This window comes from Atractosteus spatula, chromosome 6 (genome assembly GCF_055471065.1).
Source record: "Atractosteus spatula isolate fAtrSpa1 chromosome 6, fAtrSpa1.hap1, whole genome shotgun sequence".
Classification (NCBI taxonomy): domain Eukaryota; kingdom Metazoa; phylum Chordata; class Actinopteri; order Semionotiformes; family Lepisosteidae; genus Atractosteus; species Atractosteus spatula.
In genome coordinates this window covers 15224057-15245326 of record NC_142711.1, presented here as the reverse complement: position 1 = coordinate 15245326, position 21270 = coordinate 15224057, and the positions used below count along the sequence as shown (strand labels likewise).

Below are 21270 nucleotides of genomic sequence, written 5' to 3'. Positions count from 1 at the left end.
TGACAACAAAGAGTTTAGTACAGAATACAGTTAAAATACCCCGAGACCTTGTATTAATAAGAATGCTAAAGTCAATCCTTATTGGAAACAGAAACTTACTGTCGTAAGTGATATTGGTGATGTTGATTGTGTAGACTCCCAGAGATGTATAAGGAGCCAGGAAGGCAGTGAATTGTTCGACTATCGCAGTTGCACTGACAGTTTGGTTTGTGGTGTTGAACTCCAGTCTTAGTCCAGCCATCACTGACCTCTTTCTGTGATGACAAAGACAGATGCAGAACACTGAGATTAGATGTAACATTTTCACTTCTCATCTGAATTGCTGAGATATGACCACTCTCGCTGAAAGAAAATATCAGCCACTGATGTAAAAAGAGCTTCATTTCCTCTGTGTGGGACTTACGTTGCAGCGGGAGCTGAAGTTGGTGGGAGTGTCGTAGGAGGTGCAGTTGTTGTGTCTGGAAGACCTGCATTTGTGCACAAACAAGAGTGAAGACAGTCAGAGACTTTCTGATTGTGCTCATCTTTTCAGTGCTAACACCAAGAGAGTTATACTGAATCACTCAGTCCAGCCCTGAACCTTCATAAATGAGACCATGAATTAAAGAGGAAAGGTTTAGCCATTTGTCTTGCCCTTCATATGAAACACATTTTAAAAAAGAATGGACTGTATGTGTTTATATATAGAAAAACATCAGAAAAATTCCCCAAAAAACAAAATACGATTTCATTTCTGTTAATTAATATCCAATTGCATCTAATAATACTCTTGGAATACTGCAGGACTATACTGTATGTTGATCATACCGCTGGTAATGAAGATTGCATTGATCAAACCACTGCGCGTCTTGATGTCTCCTTCTGTAAATCTGTAAACCGTGTCAGCATGAATCACACTGTTCTCACTGCTGTGGAAACAAAGAAAACACGGTAAATCATATTTACTAACACATCTATGGAAAATATTGTATCTTCTTTTACAGTACTTAAAACATACAGTGTTGCTGGGCAGATGTGTGAATTCAGGATGGTACGTTTCCTTAAGCAATCATGGAAGAAAGGTTGCAGTCACACTTTTGGAAGAGTTGATTTCTGTTTAACATTCCATCTCTAAATGGATTCCAATGAGAAGACATAGAAGGGATATATATTGACTCACGTGATAGTAACAGGAGGGAAGGTGAACTGGGTGTAGTTTGGTTCACCAAGAATTACAAGGAGCTGAAAAAGAGACAGCAACGTTCAGATGGAATGAAGACATTCTGCACTTTTTTTCACCCTCTGATTAAATCTCTTGATTCCAAATATAATAAGCGAGAAATATATTCATGTGTTATCTAAAATATGACGATGTTCTTTCACAACAAATGAAACGGTAAGTGCACAGTTTTCCATAATGACTGCTGAGACTGTGGTGTTCTCAAAAAGTTCTTGGATGATCATGTGTGAGAGTCTCACCAGCTCATTGATGCTGTTCTGGATTGTGCTGTAGGTCTCATTGGTTAAATTAGCTCCTTCTGGAACGGTCAGGTTGCTGAAGACGAAGTTGATATTGACAGCAAAGGAGCTCGCTGTTGTGTCTGTAAAGAGTGACAACAAAGAGTTTAGTACAGAATACAGTTAAAATACCCCGAGACCTTGTATTAATAAGAATGCTAAAGTCAATCCTTATTGGAAACAGAAACTTACTGTCGTAAGTGATATTGGTGATGTTGATTGTGTAGACTCCCAGAGATGTATAAGGAGCCAGGAAGGCAGTGAATTGTTCGACTATCGCAGTTGCACTGACAGTTTGGTTTGTGGTGTTGAACTCCAGTCTTAGTCCAGCCATCACTGACCTCTTTCTGTGATGACAAAGACAGATGCAGAACACTGAGATTAGATGTAACATTTTCACTTCTCATCTGAATTGCTGAGATATGACCACTCTCGCTGAAAGAAAATATCAGCCACTGATGTAAAAAGAGCTTCATTTCCTCTGTGTGGGACTTACGTTGCAGCGGGAGCTGAAGTTGGTGGGAGTGTCGTAGGAGGTGCAGTTGTTGTGTCTGGAAGACCTGCATTTGTGCACAAACAAGAGTGAAGACAGTCAGAGACTTTCTGATTGTGCTCATCTTTTCAGTGCTAACACCAAGAGAGTTATACTGAATCACTCAGTCCAGCCCTGAACCTTCATAAATGAGACCATGAATTAAAGAGGAAAGGTTTAGCCATTTGTCTTGCCCTTCATATGAAACACATTTTAAAAAAGAATGGACTGTATGTGTTTATATATAGAAAAACATCAGAAAAATTCCCCAAAAAACAAAATACGATTTCATTTCTGTTAATTAATATCCAATTGCATCTAATAATACTCTTGGAATACTGCAGGACTATACTGTATGTTGATCATACCGCTGGTAATGAAGATTGCATTGATCAAACCACTGCGCGTCTTGATGTCTCCTTCTGTAAATCTGTAAACCGTGTCAGCATGAATCACACTGTTCTCACTGCTGTGGAAACAAAGAAAACACGGTAAATCATATTTACTAACACATCTATGGAAAATATTGTATCTTCTTTTACAGTACTTAAAACATACAGTGTTGCTGGGCAGATGTGTGAATTCAGGATGGTACGTTTCCTTAAGCAATCATGGAAGAAAGGTTGCAGTCACACTTTTGGAAGAGTTGATTTCTGTTTAACATTCCATCTCTAAATGGATTCCAATGAGAAGACATAGAAGGGATATATATTGACTCACGTGATAGTAACAGGAGGGAAGGTGAACTGGGTGTAGTTTGGTTCACCAAGAATTACAAGGAGCTGAAAAAGAGACAGCAACGTTCAGATGGAATGAAGACATTCTGCACTTTTTTTCACCCTCTGATTAAATCTCTTGATTCCAAATATAATAAGCGAGAAATATATTCATGTGTTATCTAAAATATGACGATGTTCTTTCACAACAAATGAAACGGTAAGTGCACAGTTTTCCATAATGACTGCTGAGACTGTGGTGTTCTCAAAAAGTTCTTGGATGATCATGTGTGAGAGTCTCACCAGCTCATTGATGCTGTTCTGGATTGTGCTGTAGGTCTCATTGGTTAAATTAGCTCCTTCTGGAACGGTCAGGTTGCTGAAGACGAAGTTGATATTGACAGCAAAGGAGCTCGCTGTTGTGTCTGTAAAGAGTGACAACAAAGAGTTTAGTACAGAATACAGTTAAAATACCCCGAGACCTTGTATTAATAAGAATGCTAAAGTCAATCCTTATTGGAAACAGAAACTTACTGTCGTAAGTGATATTGGTGATGTTGATTGTGTAGACTCCCAGAGATGTATAAGGAGCCAGGAAGGCAGTGAATTGTTCGACTATCGCAGTTGCACTGACAGTTTGGTTTGTGGTGTTGAACTCCAGTCTTAGTCCAGCCATCACTGACCTCTTTCTGTGATGACAAAGACAGATGCAGAACACTGAGATTAGATGTAACATTTTCACTTCTCATCTGAATTGCTGAGATATGACCACTCTCGCTGAAAGAAAATATCAGCCACTGATGTAAAAAGAGCTTCATTTCCTCTGTGTGGGACTTACGTTGCAGCGGGAGCTGAAGTTGGTGGGAGTGTCGTAGGAGGTGCAGTTGTTGTGTCTGGAAGACCTGCATTTGTGCACAAACAAGAGTGAAGACAGTCAGAGACTTTCTGATTGTGCTCATCTTTTCAGTGCTAACACCAAGAGAGTTATACTGAATCACTCAGTCCAGCCCTGAACCTTCATAAATGAGACCATGAATTAAAGAGGAAAGGTTTAGCCATTTGTCTTGCCCTTCATATGAAACACATTTTAAAAAAGAATGGACTGTATGTGTTTATATATAGAAAAACATCAGAAAAATTCCCCAAAAAACAAAATACGATTTCATTTCTGTTAATTAATATCCAATTGCATCTAATAATACTCTTGGAATACTGCAGGACTATACTGTATGTTGATCATACCGCTGGTAATGAAGATTGCATTGATCAAACCACTGCGCGTCTTGATGTCTCCTTCTGTAAATCTGTAAACCGTGTCAGCATGAATCACACTGTTCTCACTGCTGTGGAAACAAAGAAAACACGGTAAATCATATTTACTAACACATCTATGGAAAATATTGTATCTTCTTTTACAGTACTTAAAACATACAGTGTTGCTGGGCAGATGTGTGAATTCAGGATGGTACGTTTCCTTAAGCAATCATGGAAGAAAGGTTGCAGTCACACTTTTGGAAGAGTTGATTTCTGTTTAACATTCCATCTCTAAATGGATTCCAATGAGAAGACATAGAAGGGATATATATTGACTCACGTGATAGTAACAGGAGGGAAGGTGAACTGGGTGTAGTTTGGTTCACCAAGAATTACAAGGAGCTGAAAAAGAGACAGCAACGTTCAGATGGAATGAAGACATTCTGCACTTTTTTTCACCCTCTGATTAAATCTCTTGATTCCAAATATAATAAGCGAGAAATATATTCATGTGTTATCTAAAATATGACGATGTTCTTTCACAACAAATGAAACGGTAAGTGCACAGTTTTCCATAATGACTGCTGAGACTGTGGTGTTCTCAAAAAGTTCTTGGATGATCATGTGTGAGAGTCTCACCAGCTCATTGATGCTGTTCTGGATTGTGCTGTAGGTCTCATTGGTTAAATTAGCTCCTTCTGGAACGGTCAGGTTGCTGAAGACGAAGTTGATATTGACAGCAAAGGAGCTCGCTGTTGTGTCTGTAAAGAGTGACAACAAAGAGTTTAGTACAGAATACAGTTAAAATACCCCGAGACCTTGTATTAATAAGAATGCTAAAGTCAATCCTTATTGGAAACAGAAACTTACTGTCGTAAGTGATATTGGTGATGTTGATTGTGTAGACTCCCAGAGATGTATAAGGAGCCAGGAAGGCAGTGAATTGTTCGACTATCGCAGTTGCACTGACAGTTTGGTTTGTGGTGTTGAACTCCAGTCTTAGTCCAGCCATCACTGACCTCTTTCTGTGATGACAAAGACAGATGCAGAACACTGAGATTAGATGTAACATTTTCACTTCTCATCTGAATTGCTGAGATATGACCACTCTCGCTGAAAGAAAATATCAGCCACTGATGTAAAAAGAGCTTCATTTCCTCTGTGTGGGACTTACGTTGCAGCGGGAGCTGAAGTTGGTGGGAGTGTCGTAGGAGGTGCAGTTGTTGTGCCTGGAAGACCTGCATTTGTGCACAAACAAGAGTGAAGACAGTCAGAGACTTTCTGATTGTGCTCATCTTTTCAGTGCTAACACCAAGAGAGTTATACTGAATCACTCAGTCCAGCCCTGAACCTTCATAAATGAGACCATGAATTAAAGAGGAAAGGTTTAGCCATTTGTCTTGCCCTTCATATGAAACACATTTTAAAAAAGAATGGACTGTATGTGTTTATATATAGAAAAACATCAGAAAAATTCCCCAAAAAACAAAATACGATTTCATTTCTGTTAATTAATATCCAATTAGATCCAAGAGCATCTAATAATACTCTTGGAATACTGCAGGACTATACTGTATGTTGATCATACCGCTGGTAATGAAGATTGCATTGATCAAACCACTGCGCGTCTTGATGTCTCCTTCTGTAAATCTGTAAACCGTGTCAGCATGAATCACACTGTTCTCACTGCTGTGGAAACAAAGAAAACACGGTAAATCATATTTACTAACACATCTATGGAAAATATTGTATCTTCTTTTACAGTACTTAAAACATACAGTGTTGCTGGGCAGATGTGTGAATTCAGGATGGTACGTTTCCTTAAGCAATCATGGAAGAAAGGTTGCAGTCACACTTTTGGAAGAGTTGATTTCTGTTTAACATTCCATCTCTAAATGGATTCCAATGAGAAGACATAGAAGGGATATATATTGACTCACGTGATAGTAACAGGAGGGAAGGTGAACTGGGTGTAGTTTGGTTCACCAAGAATTACAAGGAGCTGAAAAAGAGACAGCAACGTTCAGATGGAATGAAGACATTCTGCACTTTTTTTCACCCTCTGATTAAATCTCTTGATTCCAAATATAATAAGCGAGAAATATATTCATGTGTTATCTAAAATATGACGATGTTCTTTCACAACAAATGAAACGGTAAGTGCACAGTTTTCCATAATGACTGCTGAGACTATGGTGTTCTCAAAAAGTTCTTGGATGATCATGTGTGAGAGTCTCACCAGCTCATTGATGCTGTTCTGGATTGTGCTGTAGGTCTCATTGGTTAAATTAGCTCCTTCTGGAACGGTCAGGTTGCTGAAGACGAAGTTGATATTGACAGCAAAGGAGCTCGCTGTTGTGTCTGTAAAGAGTGACAACAAAGAGTTTAGTACAGAATACAGTTAAAATACCCCGAGACCTTGTATTAATAAGAATGCTAAAGTCAATCCTTATTGGAAACAGAAACTTACTGTCGTAAGTGATATTGGTGATGTTGATTGTGTAGACTCCCAGAGATGTATAAGGAGCCAGGAAGGCAGTGAATTGTTCGACTATCGCAGTTGCACTGACAGTTTGGTTTGTGGTGTTGAACTCCAGTCTTAGTCCAGCCATCACTGACCTCTTTCTGTGATGACAAAGACAGATGCAGAACACTGAGATTAGATGTAACATTTTCACTTCTCATCTGAATTGCTGAGATATGACCACTCTCGCTGAAAGAAAATATCAGCCACTGATGTAAAAAGAGCTTCATTTCCTCTGTGTGGGACTTACGTTGCAGCGGGAGCTGAAGTTGGTGGGAGTGTCGTAGGAGGTGCAGTTGTTGTGTCTGGAAGACCTGCATTTGTGCACAAACAAGAGTGAAGACAGTCAGAGACTTTCTGATTGTGCTCATCTTTTCAGTGCTAACACCAAGAGAGTTATACTGAATCACTCAGTCCAGCCCTGAACCTTCATAAAAGAGACCATGAATTAAAGAGGAAAGGTTTAGCCATTTGTCTTGCCCTTCATATGAAACACATTTTAAAAAAGAATGGACTGTATGTGTTTATATATAGAAAAACATCAGAAAAATTCCCCAAAAAACAAAATACGATTTCATTTCTGTTAATTAATATCCAATTGCATCTAATAATACTCTTGGAATACTGCAGGACTATACTGTATGTTGATCATACCGCTGGTAATGAAGATTGCATTGATCAAACCACTGCGCGTCTTGATGTCTCCTTCTGTAAATCTGTAAACCGTGTCAGCATGAATCACACTGTTCTCACTGCTGTGGAAACAAAGAAAACACGGTAAATCATATTTACTAACACATCTATGGAAAATATTGTATCTTCTTTTACAGTACTTAAAACATACAGTGTTGCTGGGCAGATGTGTGAATTCAGGATGGTACGTTTCCTTAAGCAATCATGGAAGAAAGGTTGCAGTCACACTTTTGGAAGAGTTGATTTCTGTTTAACATTCCATCTCTAAATGGATTCCAATGAGAAGACATAGAAGGGATATATATTGACTCACGTGATAGTAACAGGAGGGAAGGTGAACTGGGTGTAGTTTGGTTCACCAAGAATTACAAGGAGCTGAAAAAGAGACAGCAACGTTCAGATGGAATGAAGACATTCTGCACTTTTTTTCACCCTCTGATTAAATCTCTTGATTCCAAATATAATAAGCGAGAAATATATTCATGTGTTATCTAAAATATGACGATGTTCTTTCACAACAAATGAAACGGTAAGTGCACAGTTTTCCATAATGACTGCTGAGACTGTGGTGTTCTCAAAAAGTTCTTGGATGATCATGTGTGAGAGTCTCACCAGCTCATTGATGCTGTTCTGGATTGTGCTGTAGGTCTCATTGGTTAAATTAGCTCCTTCTGGAACGGTCAGGTTGCTGAAGACGAAGTTGATATTGACAGCAAAGGAGCTCGCTGTTGTGTCTGTAAAGAGTGACAACAAAGAGTTTAGTACAGAATACAGTTAAAATACCCCGAGACCTTGTATTAATAAGAATGCTAAAGTCAATCCTTATTGGAAACAGAAACTTACTGTAGTAAGTGATATTGGTGATGTTGATTGTGTAGACTCCCAGAGATGTATAAGGAGCCAGGAAGGCAGTGAATTGTTCGACTATTGCAGTTGCACTGACAGTTTGGTTTGTGGTGTTGAACTCCAGTCTTAGTCCAGCCATCACTGACCTCTTTCTGTGATGACAAAGACAGATGCAGAACACTGAGATTAGATGTAACATTTTCACTTCTCATCTGAATTGCTGAGATATGACCACTCTCGCTGAAAGAAAATATCAGCCACTGATGTAAAAAGAGCTTCATTTCCTCTGTGTGGGACTTACGTTGCAGCGGGAGCTGAAGTTGGTGGGAGTGTCGTAGGAGGTGCAGTTGTTGTGTCTGGAAGACCTGCATTTGTGCACAAACAAGAGTGAAGACAGTCAGAGACTTTCTGATTGTGCTCATCTTTTCAGTGCTAACACCAAGAGAGTTATACTGAATCACTCAGTCCAGCCCTGAACCTTCATAAATGAGACCATGAATTAAAGAGGAAAGGTTTAGCCATTTGTCTTGCCCTTCATATGAAACACATTTTAAAAAAGAATGGACTGTATGTGTTTATATATAGAAAAACATCAGAAAAATTCCCCAAAAAACAAAATACGATTTCATTTCTGTTAATTAATATCCAATTGCATCTAATAATACTCTTGGAATACTGCAGGACTATACTGTATGTTGATCATACCGCTGGTAATGAAGATTGCATTGATCAAACCACTGCGCGTCTTGATGTCTCCTTCTGTAAATCTGTAAACCGTGTCAGCATGAATCACACTGTTCTCACTGCTGTGGAAACAAAGAAAACACGGTAAATCATATTTACTAACACATCTATGGAAAATATTGTATCTTCTTTTACAGTACTTAAAACATACAGTGTTGCTGGGCAGATGTGTGAATTCAGGATGGTACGTTTCCTTAAGCAATCATGGAAGAAAGGTTGCAGTCACACTTTTGGAAGAGTTGATTTCTGTTTAACATTCCATCTCTAAATGGATTCCAATGAGAAGACATAGAAGGGATATATATTGACTCACGTGATAGTAACAGGAGGGAAGGTGAACTGGGTGTAGTTTGGTTCACCAAGAATTACAAGGAGCTGAAAAAGAGACAGCAACGTTCAGATGGAATGAAGACATTCTGCACTTTTTTTCACCCTCTGATTAAATCTCTTGATTCCAAATATAATAAGTGAGAAATATATTCATGTGTTATCTAAAATATGACGATGTTCTTTCACAACAAATGAAACGGTAAGTGCACAGTTTTCCATAATGACTGCTGAGACTGTGGTGTTCTCAAAAAGTTCTTGGATGATCATGTGTGAGAGTCTCACCAGCTCATTGATGCTGTTCTGGATTGTGCTGTAGGTCTCATTGGTTAAATTAGCTCCTTCTGGAACGGTCAGGTTGCTGAAGACGAAGTTGATATTGACAGCAAAGGAGCTCGCTGTTGTGTCTGTAAAGAGTGACAACAAAGAGTTTAGTACAGAATACAGTTAAAATACCCCGAGACCTTGTATTAATAAGAATGCTAAAGTCAATCCTTATTGGAAACAGAAACTTACTGTCGTAAGTGATATTGGTGATGTTGATTGTGTAGACTCCCAGAGATGTATAAGGAGCCAGGAAGGCAGTGAATTGTTCGACTATCGCAGTTGCACTGACAGTTTGGTTTGTGGTGTTGAACTCCAGTCTTAGTCCAGCCATCACTGACCTCTTTCTGTGATGACAAAGACAGATGCAGAACACTGAGATTAGATGTAACATTTTCACTTCTCATCTGAATTGCTGAGATATGACCACTCTCGCTGAAAGAAAATATCAGCCACTGATGTAAAAAGAGCTTCATTTCCTCTGTGTGGGACTTACGTTGCAGCGGGAGCTGAAGTTGGTGGGAGTGTCGTAGGAGGTGCAGTTGTTGTGTCTGGAAGACCTGCATTTGTGCACAAACAAGAGTGAAGACAGTCAGAGACTTTCTGATTGTGCTCATCTTTTCAGTGCTAACACCAAGAGAGTTATACTGAATCACTCAGTCCAGCCCTGAACCTTCATAAATGAGACCATGAATTAAAGAGGAAAGGTTTAGCCATTTGTCTTGCCCTTCATATGAAACACATTTTAAAAAAGAATGGACTGTATGTGTTTATATATAGAAAAACATCAGAAAAATTCCCCAAAAAACAAAATACGATTTCATTTCTGTTAATTAATATCCAATTGCATCTAATAATACTCTTGGAATACTGCAGGACTATACTGTATGTTGATCATACCGCTGGTAATGAAGATTGCATTGATCAAACCACTGCGCGTCTTGATGTCTCCTTCTGTAAATCTGTAAACCGTGTCAGCATGAATCACACTGTTCTCACTGCTGTGGAAACAAAGAAAACACGGTAAATCATATTTACTAACACATCTATGGAAAATATTGTATCTTCTTTTACAGTACTTAAAACATACAGTGTTGCTGGGCAGATGTGTGAATTCAGGATGGTACGTTTCTTTAAGCAATCATGGAAGAAAGGTTGCAGTCACACTTTTGGAAGAGTTGATTTCTGTTTAACATTCCATCTCTAAATGGATTCCAATGAGAAGACATAGAAGGGATATATATTGACTCACGTGATAGTAACAGGAGGGAAGGTGAACTGGGTGTAGTTTGGTTCACCAAGAATTACAAGGAGCTGAAAAAGAGACAGCAACGTTCAGATGGAATGAAGACATTCTGCACTTTTTTTCACCCTCTGATTAAATCTCTTGATTCCAAATATAATAAGCGAGAAATATATTCATGTGTTATCTAAAATATGACGATGTTCTTTCACAACAAATGAAACGGTAAGTGCACAGTTTTCCATAATGACTGCTGAGACTGTGGTGTTCTCAAAAAGTTCTTGGATGATCATGTGTGAGAGTCTCACCAGCTCATTGATGCTGTTCTGGATTGTGCTGTAGGTCTCATTGGTTAAATTAGCTCCTTCTGGAACGGTCAGGTTGCTGAAGACGAAGTTGATATTGACAGCAAAGGAGCTCGCTGTTGTGTCTGTAAAGAGTGACAACAAAGAGTTTAGTACAGAACACAGTTAAAATACCCCGAGACCTTGTATTAATAAGAATGCTAAAGTCAATCCTTATTGGAAACAGAAACTTACTGTAGTAAGTGATATTGGTGATGTTGATTGTGTAGACTCCCAGAGATGTATAAGGAGCCAGGAAGGCAGTGAATTGTTCGACTATCGCAGTTGCACTGACAGTTTGGTTTGTGGTGTTGAACTCCAGTCTTAGTCCAGCCATCACTGACCTCTTTCTGTGATGACAAAGACAGATGCAGAACACTGAGATTAGATGTAACATTTTCACTTCTCATCTGAATTGCTGAGATATGACCACTCTCGCTGAAAGAAAATATCAGCCACTGATGTAAAAAGAGCTTCATTTCCTCTGTGTGGGACTTACGTTGCAGCGGGAGCTGAAGTTGGTGGGAGTGTCGTAGGAGGTGCAGTTGTTGTGTCTGGAAGACCTGCATTTGTGCACAAACAAGAGTGAAGACAGTCAGAGACTTTCTGATTGTGCTCATCTTTTCAGTGCTAACACCAAGAGATATACTGAATCACTCAGTCCAGCCCTGAACCTTCATAAATGAGACCATGAATTAAAGAGGAAAGGTTTAGCCATTTGTCTTGCCCTTCATATGAAACACATTTTAAAAAAGAATGGACTGTATGTGTTTATATATAGAAAAACATCAGAAAAATTCCCCAAAAAACAAAATACGATTTCATTTCTGTTAATTAATATCCAATTGCATCTAATAATACTCTTGGAATACCGCAGGACTATACTGTATGTTGATCATACCGCTGGTAATGAAGATTGCATTGATCAAACCACTGCGCGTCTTGATGTCTCCTTCTGTAAATCTGTAAACCGTGTCAGCATGAATCACACTGTTCTCACTGCTGTGGAAACAAAGAAAACACGGTAAATCATATTTACTAACACATCTATGGAAAATATTGTATCTTCTTTTACAGTACTTAAAACATACAGTGTTGCTGGGCAGATGTGTGAATTCAGGATGGTACGTTTCTTTAAGCAATCATGGAAGAAAGGTTGCAGTCACACTTTTGGAAGAGTTGATTTCTGTTTAACATTCCATCTCTAAATGGATTCCAATGAGAAGACATAGAAGGGATATATATTGACTCACGTGATAGTAACAGGAGGGAAGGTGAACTGGGTGTAGTTTGGTTCACCAAGAATTACAAGGAGCTGAAAAAGAGACAGCAACGTTCAGATGGAATGAAGACATTCTGCACTTTTTTTCACCCTCTGATTAAATCTCTTGATTCCAAATATAATAAGTGAGAAATATATTCATGTGTTATCTAAAATATGACGATGTTCTTTCACAACAAATGAAACGGTAAGTGCACAGTTTTCCATAATGACTGCTGAGACTGTGGTGTTCTCAAAAAGTTCTTGGATGATCATGTGTGAGAGTCTCACCAGCTCATTGATGCTGTTCTGGATTGTGCTGTAGGTCTCATTGGTTAAATTAGCTCCTTCTGGAACGGTCAGGTTGCTGAAGACGAAGTTGATATTGACAGCAAAGGAGCTCGCTGTTGTGTCTGTAAAGAGTGACAACAAAGAGTTTAGTACAGAACACAGTTAAAATACCCCGAGACCTTGTATTAATAAGAATGCTAAAGTCAATCCTTATTGGAAACAGAAACTTACTGTAGTAAGTGATATTGGTGATGTTGATTGTGTAGACTCCCAGAGATGTATAAGGAGCCAGGAAGGCAGTGAATTGTTCGACTATCGCAGTTGCACTGACAGTTTGGTTTGTGGTGTTGAACTCCAGTCTTAGTCCAGCCATCACTGACCTCTTTCTGTGATGACAAAGACAGATGCAGAACACTGAGATTAGATGTAACATTTTCACTTCTCATCTGAATTGCTGAGATATGACCACTCTCGCTGAAAGAAAATATCAGCCACTGATGTAAAAAGAGCTTCATTTCCTCTGTGTGGGACTTACGTTGCAGCGGGAGCTGAAGTTGGTGGGAGTGTCGTAGGAGGTGCAGTTGTTGTGTCTGGAAGACCTGCATTTGTGCACAAACAAGAGTGAAGACAGTCAGAGACTTTCTGATTGTGCTCATCTTTTCAGTGCTAACACCAAGAGAGTTATACTGAATCACTCAGTCCAGCCCTGAACCTTCATAAATGAGACCATGAATTAAAGAGGAAAGGTTTAGCCATTTGTCTTGCCCTTCATATGAAACACATTTTAAAAAAGAATGGACTATATGTGTTTATATATAGAAAAACATCAGAAAAATTCCCCAAAAAACAAAATACGATTTCATTTCTGTTAATTAATATCCAATTGCATCTAATAATACTCTTGGAATACCGCAGGACTATACTGTATGTTGATCATACCGCTGGTAATGAAGATTGCATTGATCAAACCACTGCGCGTCTTGATGTCTCCTTCTGTAAATCTGTAAACCGTGTCAGCATGAATCACACTGTTCTCACTGCTGTGGAAACAAAGAAAACACGGTAAATCATATTTACTAACACATCTATGGAAAATATTGTATCTTCTTTTACAGTACTTAAAACATACAGTGTTGCTGGGCAGATGTGTGAATTCAGGATGGTACGTTTCTTTAAGCAATCATGGAAGAAAGGTTGCAGTCACACTTTTGGAAGAGTTGATTTCTGTTTAACATTCCATCTCTAAATGGATTCCAATGAGAAGACATAGAAGGGATATATATTGACTCACGTGATAGTAACAGGAGGGAAGGTGAACTGGGTGTAGTTTGGTTCACCAAGAATTACAAGGAGCTGAAAAAGAGACAGCAACGTTCAGATGGAATGAAGACATTCTGCACTTTTTTTCACCCTCTGATTAAATCTCGATTCCAAATATAATAAGCGAGAAATATATTCATGTGTTATCTAAAATATGACGATGTTCTTTCACAACAAATGAAACGGTAAGTGCACAGTTTTCCATAATGACTGCTGAGACTGTGGTGTTCTCAAAAAGTTCTTGGATGATCATGTGTGAGAGTCTCACCAGCTCATTGATGCTGTTCTGGATTGTGCTGTAGGTCTCATTGGTTAAATTAGCTCCTTCTGGAACGGTCAGGTTGCTGAAGACGAAGTTGATATTGACAGCAAAGGAGCTCGCTGTTGTGTCTGTAAAGAGTGACAACAAAGAGTTTAGTACAGAATACAGTTAAAATACCCCGAGACCTTGTATTAATAAGAATGCTAAAGTCAATCCTTATTGGAAACAGAAACTTACTGTAGTAAGTGATATTGGTGATGTTGATTGTGTAGACTCCCAGAGATGTATAAGGAGCCAGGAAGGCAGTGAATTGTTCGACTATCGCAATTGCACTGACAGTTTGGTTTGTGGTGTTGAACTCCAGTCTTAGTCCAGCCATCACTGACCTCTTTCTGTGATGACAAAGACAGATGCAGAACACTGAGATTAGATGTAACATTTTCACTTCTCATCTGAATTGCTGAGATATGACCACTCTTGCTGAAAGAAAATATCAGCCACTGATGTAAAAAGAGCTTCATTTCCTCTGTGTGGGACTTACGTTGCAGCGGGAGCTGAAGTTGGTGGGAGTGTCGTAGGAGGTGCAGTTGTTGTGTCTGGAAGACCTGCATTTGTGCACAAACAAGAGTGAAGACAGTCAGAGACTTTCTGATTGTGCTCATCTTTTCAGTGCTAACACCAAGAGAGTTATACTGAATCACTCAGTCCAGCCCTGAACCTTCATAAATGAGACCATGAATTAAAGAGGAAAGGTTTAGCCATTTGTCTTGCCCTTCATATGAAACACATTTTAAAAAAGAATGGACTGTATGTGTTTATATATAGAAAAACATCAGAAAAATTCCCCAAAAAACAAAATACGATTTCATTTCTGTTAATTAATATCCAATTGCATCTAATAATACTCTTGGAATACTGCAGGACTATACTGTATGTTGATCATACCGCTGGTAATGAAGATTGCATTGATCAAACCACTGCGCGTCTTGATGTCTCCTTCTGTAAATCTGTAAACCGTGTCAGCATGAATCACACTGTTCTCACTGCTGTGGAAACAAAGAAAACACGGTAAATCATATTTACTAACACATCTATGGAAAATATTGTATCTTCTTTTACAGTACTTAAAACATACAGTGTTGCTGGGCAGATGTGTGAATTCAGGATGGTACGTTTCCTTAAGCAATCATGGAAGAAAGGTTGCAGTCACACTTTTGGAAGAGTTGATTTCTGTTTAACATTCCATCTCTAAATGGATTCCAATGAGAAGACATAGAAGGGATATATATTGACTCACGTGATAGTAACAGGAGGGAAGGTGAACTGGGTGTAGTTTGGTTCACCAAGAATTACAAGGAGCTGAAAAAGAGACAGCAACGTTCAGATGGAATGAAGACATTCTGCACTTTTTTTCACCCTCTGATTAAATCTCTTGATTCCAAATATAATAAGTGAGAAATATATTCATGTGTTATCTAAAATATGACGATGTTCTTTCACAACAAATGAAACGGTAAGTGCACAGTTTTCCATAATGACTGCTGAGACTGTGGTGTTCTCAAAAAGTTCTTGGATGATCATGTGTGAGAGTCTCACCAGCTCATTGATGCTGTTCTGGATTGTGCTGTAGGTCTCATTGGTTAAATTAGCTCCTTCTGGAACGGTCAGGTTGCTGAAGACGAAGTTGATATTGACAGCAAAGGAGCTCGCTGTTGTGTCTGTAAAGAGTGACAACAAAGAGTTTAGTACAGAATACAGTTAAAATACCCCGAGACCTTGTATTAATAAGAATGCTAAAGTCAATCCTTATTGGAAACAGAAACTTACTGTCGTAAGTGATATTGGTGATGTTGATTGTGTAGACTCCCAGAGATGTATAAGGAGCCAGGAAGGCAGTGAATTGTTCGACTATCGCAGTTGCACTGACAGTTTGGTTTGTGGTGTTGAACTCCAGTCTTAGTCCAGCCATCACTGACCTCTTTCTGTGATGACAAAGACAGATGCAGAACACTGAGATTAGATGTAACATTTTCACTTCTCATCTGAATTGCTGAGATATGACCACTCTCGCTGAAAGAAAATATCAGCCACTGATGTAAAAAGAGCTTCATTTCCTCTGTGTGGGACTTACGTTGCAGCGGGAGCTGAAGTTGGTGGGAGTGTCGTAGGAGGTGCAGTTGTTGTGTCTGGAAGACCTGCATTTGTGCACAAACAAGAGTGAAGACAGTCAGAGACTTTCTGATTGTGCTCATCTTTTCAGTGCTAACACCAAGAGAGTTATACTGAATCACTCAGTCCAGCCCTGAACCTTCATAAATGAGACCATGAATTAAAGAGGAAAGGTTTAGCCATTTGTCTTGCCCTTCATATGAAACACATTTTAAAAAAGAATGGACTGTATGTGTTTATATATAGAAAAACATCAGAAAAATTCCCCAAAAAACAAAATACGATTTCATTTCTGTTAATTAATATCCAATTGCATCTAATAATACTCTTGGAATACTGCAGGACTATACTGTATGTTGATCATACCGCTGGTAATGAAGATTGCATTGATCAAACCACTGCGCGTCTTGATGTCTCCTTCTGTAAATCTGTAAACCGTGTCAGCATGAATCACACTGTTCTCACTGCTGTGGAAACAAAGAAAACACGGTAAATCATATTTACTAACACATCTATGGAAAATATTGTATCTTCTTTTACAGTACTTAAAACATACAGTGTTGCTGGGCAGATGTGTGAATTCAGGATGGTACGTTTCTTTAAGCAATCATGGAAGAAAGGTTGCAGTCACACTTTTGGAAGAGTTGATTTCTGTTTAACATTCCATCTCTAAATGGATTCCAATGAGAAGACATAGAAGGGATATATATTGACTCACGTGATAGTAACAGGAGGGAAGGTGAACTGGGTGTAGTTTGGTTCACCAAGAATTACAAGGAGCTGAAAAAGAGACAGCAACGTTCAGATGGAATGAAGACATTCTGCACTTTTTTTCACCCTCTGATTAAATCTCTTGATTCCAAATATAATAAGCGAGAAATATATTCATGTGTTATCTAAAATATGACGATGTTCTTTCACAACAAATGAAACGGTAAGTGCACAGTTTTCCATAATGACTGCTGAGACTGTGGTGTTCTCAAAAAGTTCTTGGATGATCATGTGTGAGAGTCTCACCAGCTCATTGATGCTGTTCTGGATTGTGCTGTAGGTCTCATTGGTTAAATTAGCTCCTTCTGGAACGGTCAGGTTGCTGAAGACGAAGTTGATATTGACAGCAAAGGAGCTCGCTGTTGTGTCTGTAAAGAGTGACAACAAAGAGTTTAGTACAGAACACAGTTAAAATACCCCGAGACCTTGTATTAATAAGAATGCTAAAGTCAATCCTTATTGGAAACAGAAACTTACTGTAGTAAGTGATATTGGTGATGTTGATTGTGTAGACTCCCAGAGATGTATAAGGAGCCAGGAAGGCAGTGAATTGTTCGACTATCGCAGTTGCACTGACAGTTTGGTTTGTGGTGTTGAACTCCAGTCTTAGTCCAGCCATCACTGACCTCTTTCTGTGATGACAAAGACAGATGCAGAACACTGAGATTAGATGTAACATTTTCACTTCTCATCTGAATTGCTGAGATATGACCACTCTCGCTGAAAGAAAATATCAGCCACTGATGTAAAAAGAGCTTCATTTCCTCTGTGTGGGACTTACGTTGCAGCGGGAGCTGAAGTTGGTGGGAGTGTCGTAGGAGGTGCAGTTGTTGTGTCTGGAAGACCTGCATTTGTGCACAAACAAGAGTGAAGACAGTCAGAGACTTTCTGATTGTGCTCATCTTTTCAGTGCTAACACCAAGAGATATACTGAATCACTCAGTCCAGCCCTGAACCTTCATAAATGAGACCATGAATTAAAGAGGAAAGGTTTAGCCATTTGTCTTGCCCTTCATATGAAACACATTTTAAAAAAGAATGGACTGTATGTGTTTATATATAGAAAAACATCAGAAAAATTCCCCAAAAAACAAAATACGATTTCATTTCTGTTAATTAATATCCAATTGCATCTAATAATACTCTTGGAATACCGCAGGACTATACTGTATGTTGATCATACCGCTGGTAATGAAGATTGCATTGATCAAACCACTGCGCGTCTTGATGTCTCCTTCTGTAAATCTGTAAACCGTGTCAGCATGAATCACACTGTTCTCACTGCTGTGGAAACAAAGAAAACACGGTAAATCATATTTACTAACACATCTATGGAAAATATTGTATCTTCTTTTACAGTACTTAAAACATACAGTGTTGCTGGGCAGATGTGTGAATTCAGGATGGTACGTTTCTTTAAGCAATCATGGAAGAAAGGTTGCAGTCACACTTTTGGAAGAGTTGATTTCTGTTTAACATTCCATCTCTAAATGGATTCCAATGAGAAGACATAGAAGGGATATATATTGACTCACGTGATAGTAACAGGAGGGAAGGTGAACTGGGTGTAGTTTGGTTCACCAAGAATTACAAGGAGCTGAAAAAGAGACAGCAACGTTCAGATGGAATGAAGACATTCTGCACTTTTTTTCACCCTCTGATTAAATCTCTTGATTCCAAATATAATAAGTGAGAAATATATTCATGTGTTATCTAAAATATGACGATGTTCTTTCACAACAAATGAAACGGTAAGTGCACAGTTTTCCATAATGACTGCTGAGACTGTGGTGTTCTCAAAAAGTTCTTGGATGATCATGTGTGAGAGTCTCACCAGCTCATTGATGCTGTTCTGGATTGTGCTGTAGGTCTCATTGGTTAAATTAGCTCCTTCTGGAACGGTCAGGTTGCTGAAGACGAAGTTGATATTGACAGCAAAGGAGCTCGCTGTTGTGTCTGTAAAGAGTGACAACAAAGAGTTTAGTACAGAACACAGTTAAAATACCCCGAGACCTTGTATTAATAAGAATGCTAAAGTCAATCCTTATTGGAAACAGAAACTTACTGTAGTAAGTGATATTGGTGATGTTGATTGTGTAGACTCCCAGAGATGTATAAGGAGCCAGGAAGGCAGTGAATTGTTCGACTATCGCAGTTGCACTGACAGTTTGGTTTGTGGTGTTGAACTCCAGTCTTAGTCCAGCCATCACTGACCTCTTTCTGTGATGACAAAGACAGATGCAGAACACTGAGATTAGATGTAACATTTTCACTTCTCATCTGAATTGCTGAGATATGACCACTCTCGCTGAAAGAAAATATCAGCCACTGATGTAAAAAGAGCTTCATTTCCTCTGTGTGGGACTTACGTTGCAGCGGGAGCTGAAGTTGGTGGGAGTGTCGTAGGAGGTGCAGTTGTTGTGTCTGGAAGACCTGCATTTGTGCACAAACAAGAGTGAAGACAGTCAGAGACTTTCTGATTGTGCTCATCTTTTCAGTGCTAACACCAAGAGAGTTATACTGAATCACTCAGTCCAGCCCTGAACCTTCATAAATGAGACCATGAATTAAAGAGGAAAGGTTTAGCCATTTGTCTTGCCCTTCATATGAAACACATTTTAAAAAAGAATGGACTATATGTGTTTATATATAGAAAAACATCAGAAAAATTCCCCAAAAAACAAAATACGATTTCATTTCTGTTAATTAATATCCAATTGCATCTAATAATACTCTTGGAATACCGCAGGACTATACTGTATGTTGATCATACCGCTGGTAATGAAGATTGCATTGATCAAACCACTGCGCGTCTTGATGTCTCCTTCTGTAAATCTGTAAACCGTGTCAGCATGAATCACACTGTTCTCACTGCTGTGGAAACAAAGAAAACACGGTAAATCATATTTACTAACACATCTATGGAAAATATTGTATCTTCTTTTACAGTACTTAAAACATACAGTGTTGCTGGGCAGATGTGTGAATTCAGGATGGTACGTTTCTTTAAGCAATCATGGAAGAAAGGTTGCAGTCACACTTTTGGAAGAGTTGATTTCTGTTTAACATTCCATCTCTAAATGGATTCCAATGAGAAGACATAGAAGGGATATATATTGACTCACGTGATAGTAACAGGAGGGAAGGTGAACTGGGTGTAGTTTGGTTCACCAAGAATTACAAGGAGCTGAAAAAGAGACAGCAACGTTCAGATGGAATGAAGACATTCTGCACTTTTTTTCACCCTCTGATTAAATCTCTTGATTCCAAATATAATAAGCGAGAAATATATTCATGTGTTATCTAAAATATGACGATGTTCTTTCACAACAAATGAAACGGTAAGTGCACAGTTTTCCATAATGACTGCTGAGACTGTGGTGTTCTCAAAAAGTTCTTGGATGATCATGTGTGAGAGTCTCACCAGCTCATTGATGCTGTTCTGGATTGTGCTGTAGGTCTCATTGGTTAAATTAGCTCCTTCTGGAACGGTCAGGTTGCTGAAGACGAAGTTGATATTGACAGCAAAGGAGCTCGCTGTTGTGTCTGTAAAGAGTGACAACAAAGAGTTTAGTACAGAACACAGTTAAAATACCCCGAGACCTTGTATTAATAAGAATGCTAAAGTCAATCCTTATTGGAAACAGAAACTTACTGTAGTAAGTGATATTGGTGATGTTGATTGTGTAGACTCCCAGAGATGTATAAGGAGCCAGGAAGGCAGTGAATTGTTCGACTATCGCAGTTGCACTGACAGTTTGGTTTGTGGTGTTGAACTCCAGTCTTAGTCCAGCCATCACTGACCTCTTTCTGTGATGACAAAGAGGAATGTAGAATAAAATTATGACATTACAACATAAAATATTTACAATGATGAACCTGAAACTGTTTTTTCTCTTTTTAATTCTGCACAAAAATAAAAAATGTATTCCATTGATTTGTGTAATAATATTTACATTTGTTTTCTTGTATAAAAGAATGTTATATACAAGAGAAAGTCTTCACGCTTTTTTCATTCATTGATATTAGCCGTAATGAGAATGAACCCACTCCCCTACCATACCGAGAACAAACCAGCAAGAATTAACAAATTAAGAGCATCCACTGAAAAGTCTTCTACATGTCTATGAATGCTATGTGGAAGCAGGGCAC

The 21270-nt window shown here is 38.8% G+C and overlaps 2 protein-coding genes and 1 long non-coding RNA gene across 3 annotated transcripts in view; all 3 read right to left on the bottom strand.

Moving 5' to 3' along the window:
- The window catches only part of LOC148832034 (uncharacterized), a 55716-nt gene that overhangs the window by 12200 nt on the left and 22246 nt on the right, over positions 1-21270 (bottom strand). Inside the window, exons 5-39 of the mRNA XM_088919469.1 lie at positions 20774-20928; positions 20543-20664; positions 20244-20305; positions 19892-19992; positions 19488-19551; positions 19184-19338; positions 18953-19074; positions 18654-18715; positions 18302-18402; positions 17900-17963; positions 17596-17750; positions 17365-17486; positions 17066-17127; positions 16714-16814; positions 16310-16373; positions 14416-14570; positions 14185-14306; positions 13888-13949; positions 13536-13636; positions 13132-13195; positions 12828-12982; positions 12597-12718; positions 12298-12359; positions 11946-12046; positions 11544-11607; positions 11240-11394; positions 11009-11130; positions 10710-10771; positions 10358-10458; positions 9954-10017; positions 8060-8214; positions 7829-7950; positions 7530-7591; positions 7178-7278; positions 6774-6837 (exon numbers count right to left, since the gene is read on the bottom strand). Of these exons, the coding sequence (XP_088775595.1) occupies positions 6774-6837; positions 7178-7278; positions 7530-7591; positions 7829-7950; positions 8060-8214; positions 9954-10017; positions 10358-10458; positions 10710-10771; positions 11009-11130; positions 11240-11394; positions 11544-11607; positions 11946-12046; positions 12298-12359; positions 12597-12718; positions 12828-12982; positions 13132-13195; positions 13536-13636; positions 13888-13949; positions 14185-14306; positions 14416-14570; positions 16310-16373; positions 16714-16814; positions 17066-17127; positions 17365-17486; positions 17596-17750; positions 17900-17963; positions 18302-18402; positions 18654-18715; positions 18953-19074; positions 19184-19338; positions 19488-19551; positions 19892-19992; positions 20244-20305; positions 20543-20664; positions 20774-20928 (3528 nt within the window). The remainder of the gene's footprint in view (positions 1-6773; positions 6838-7177; positions 7279-7529; positions 7592-7828; positions 7951-8059; positions 8215-9953; positions 10018-10357; positions 10459-10709; positions 10772-11008; positions 11131-11239; positions 11395-11543; positions 11608-11945; positions 12047-12297; positions 12360-12596; positions 12719-12827; positions 12983-13131; positions 13196-13535; positions 13637-13887; positions 13950-14184; positions 14307-14415; positions 14571-16309; positions 16374-16713; positions 16815-17065; positions 17128-17364; positions 17487-17595; positions 17751-17899; positions 17964-18301; positions 18403-18653; positions 18716-18952; positions 19075-19183; positions 19339-19487; positions 19552-19891; positions 19993-20243; positions 20306-20542; positions 20665-20773; positions 20929-21270) is intronic.
- On the bottom strand, positions 31-3421 carry LOC148832036 (uncharacterized). Its single transcript, XM_088918408.1, has 12 exons — positions 3280-3421; positions 3049-3170; positions 2750-2811; positions 2398-2498; positions 1994-2057; positions 1690-1844; positions 1459-1580; positions 1160-1221; positions 808-908; positions 404-467; positions 100-254; positions 31-47 (listed from the first exon to the last, which is right to left on the bottom strand). Exons 1-12 carry the CDS (start codon positions 3419-3421, stop codon positions 31-33), a joined length of 1167 nt encoding a protein of 388 aa, XP_088774534.1.
- On the bottom strand, positions 5592-6354 carry LOC148832035 (uncharacterized). The gene is made up of 3 exons (XR_016091266.1): positions 6239-6354; positions 5940-6001; positions 5592-5688 (listed from the first exon to the last, which is right to left on the bottom strand). It is a non-coding gene; the product is annotated as an uncharacterized LOC148832035 (long non-coding RNA).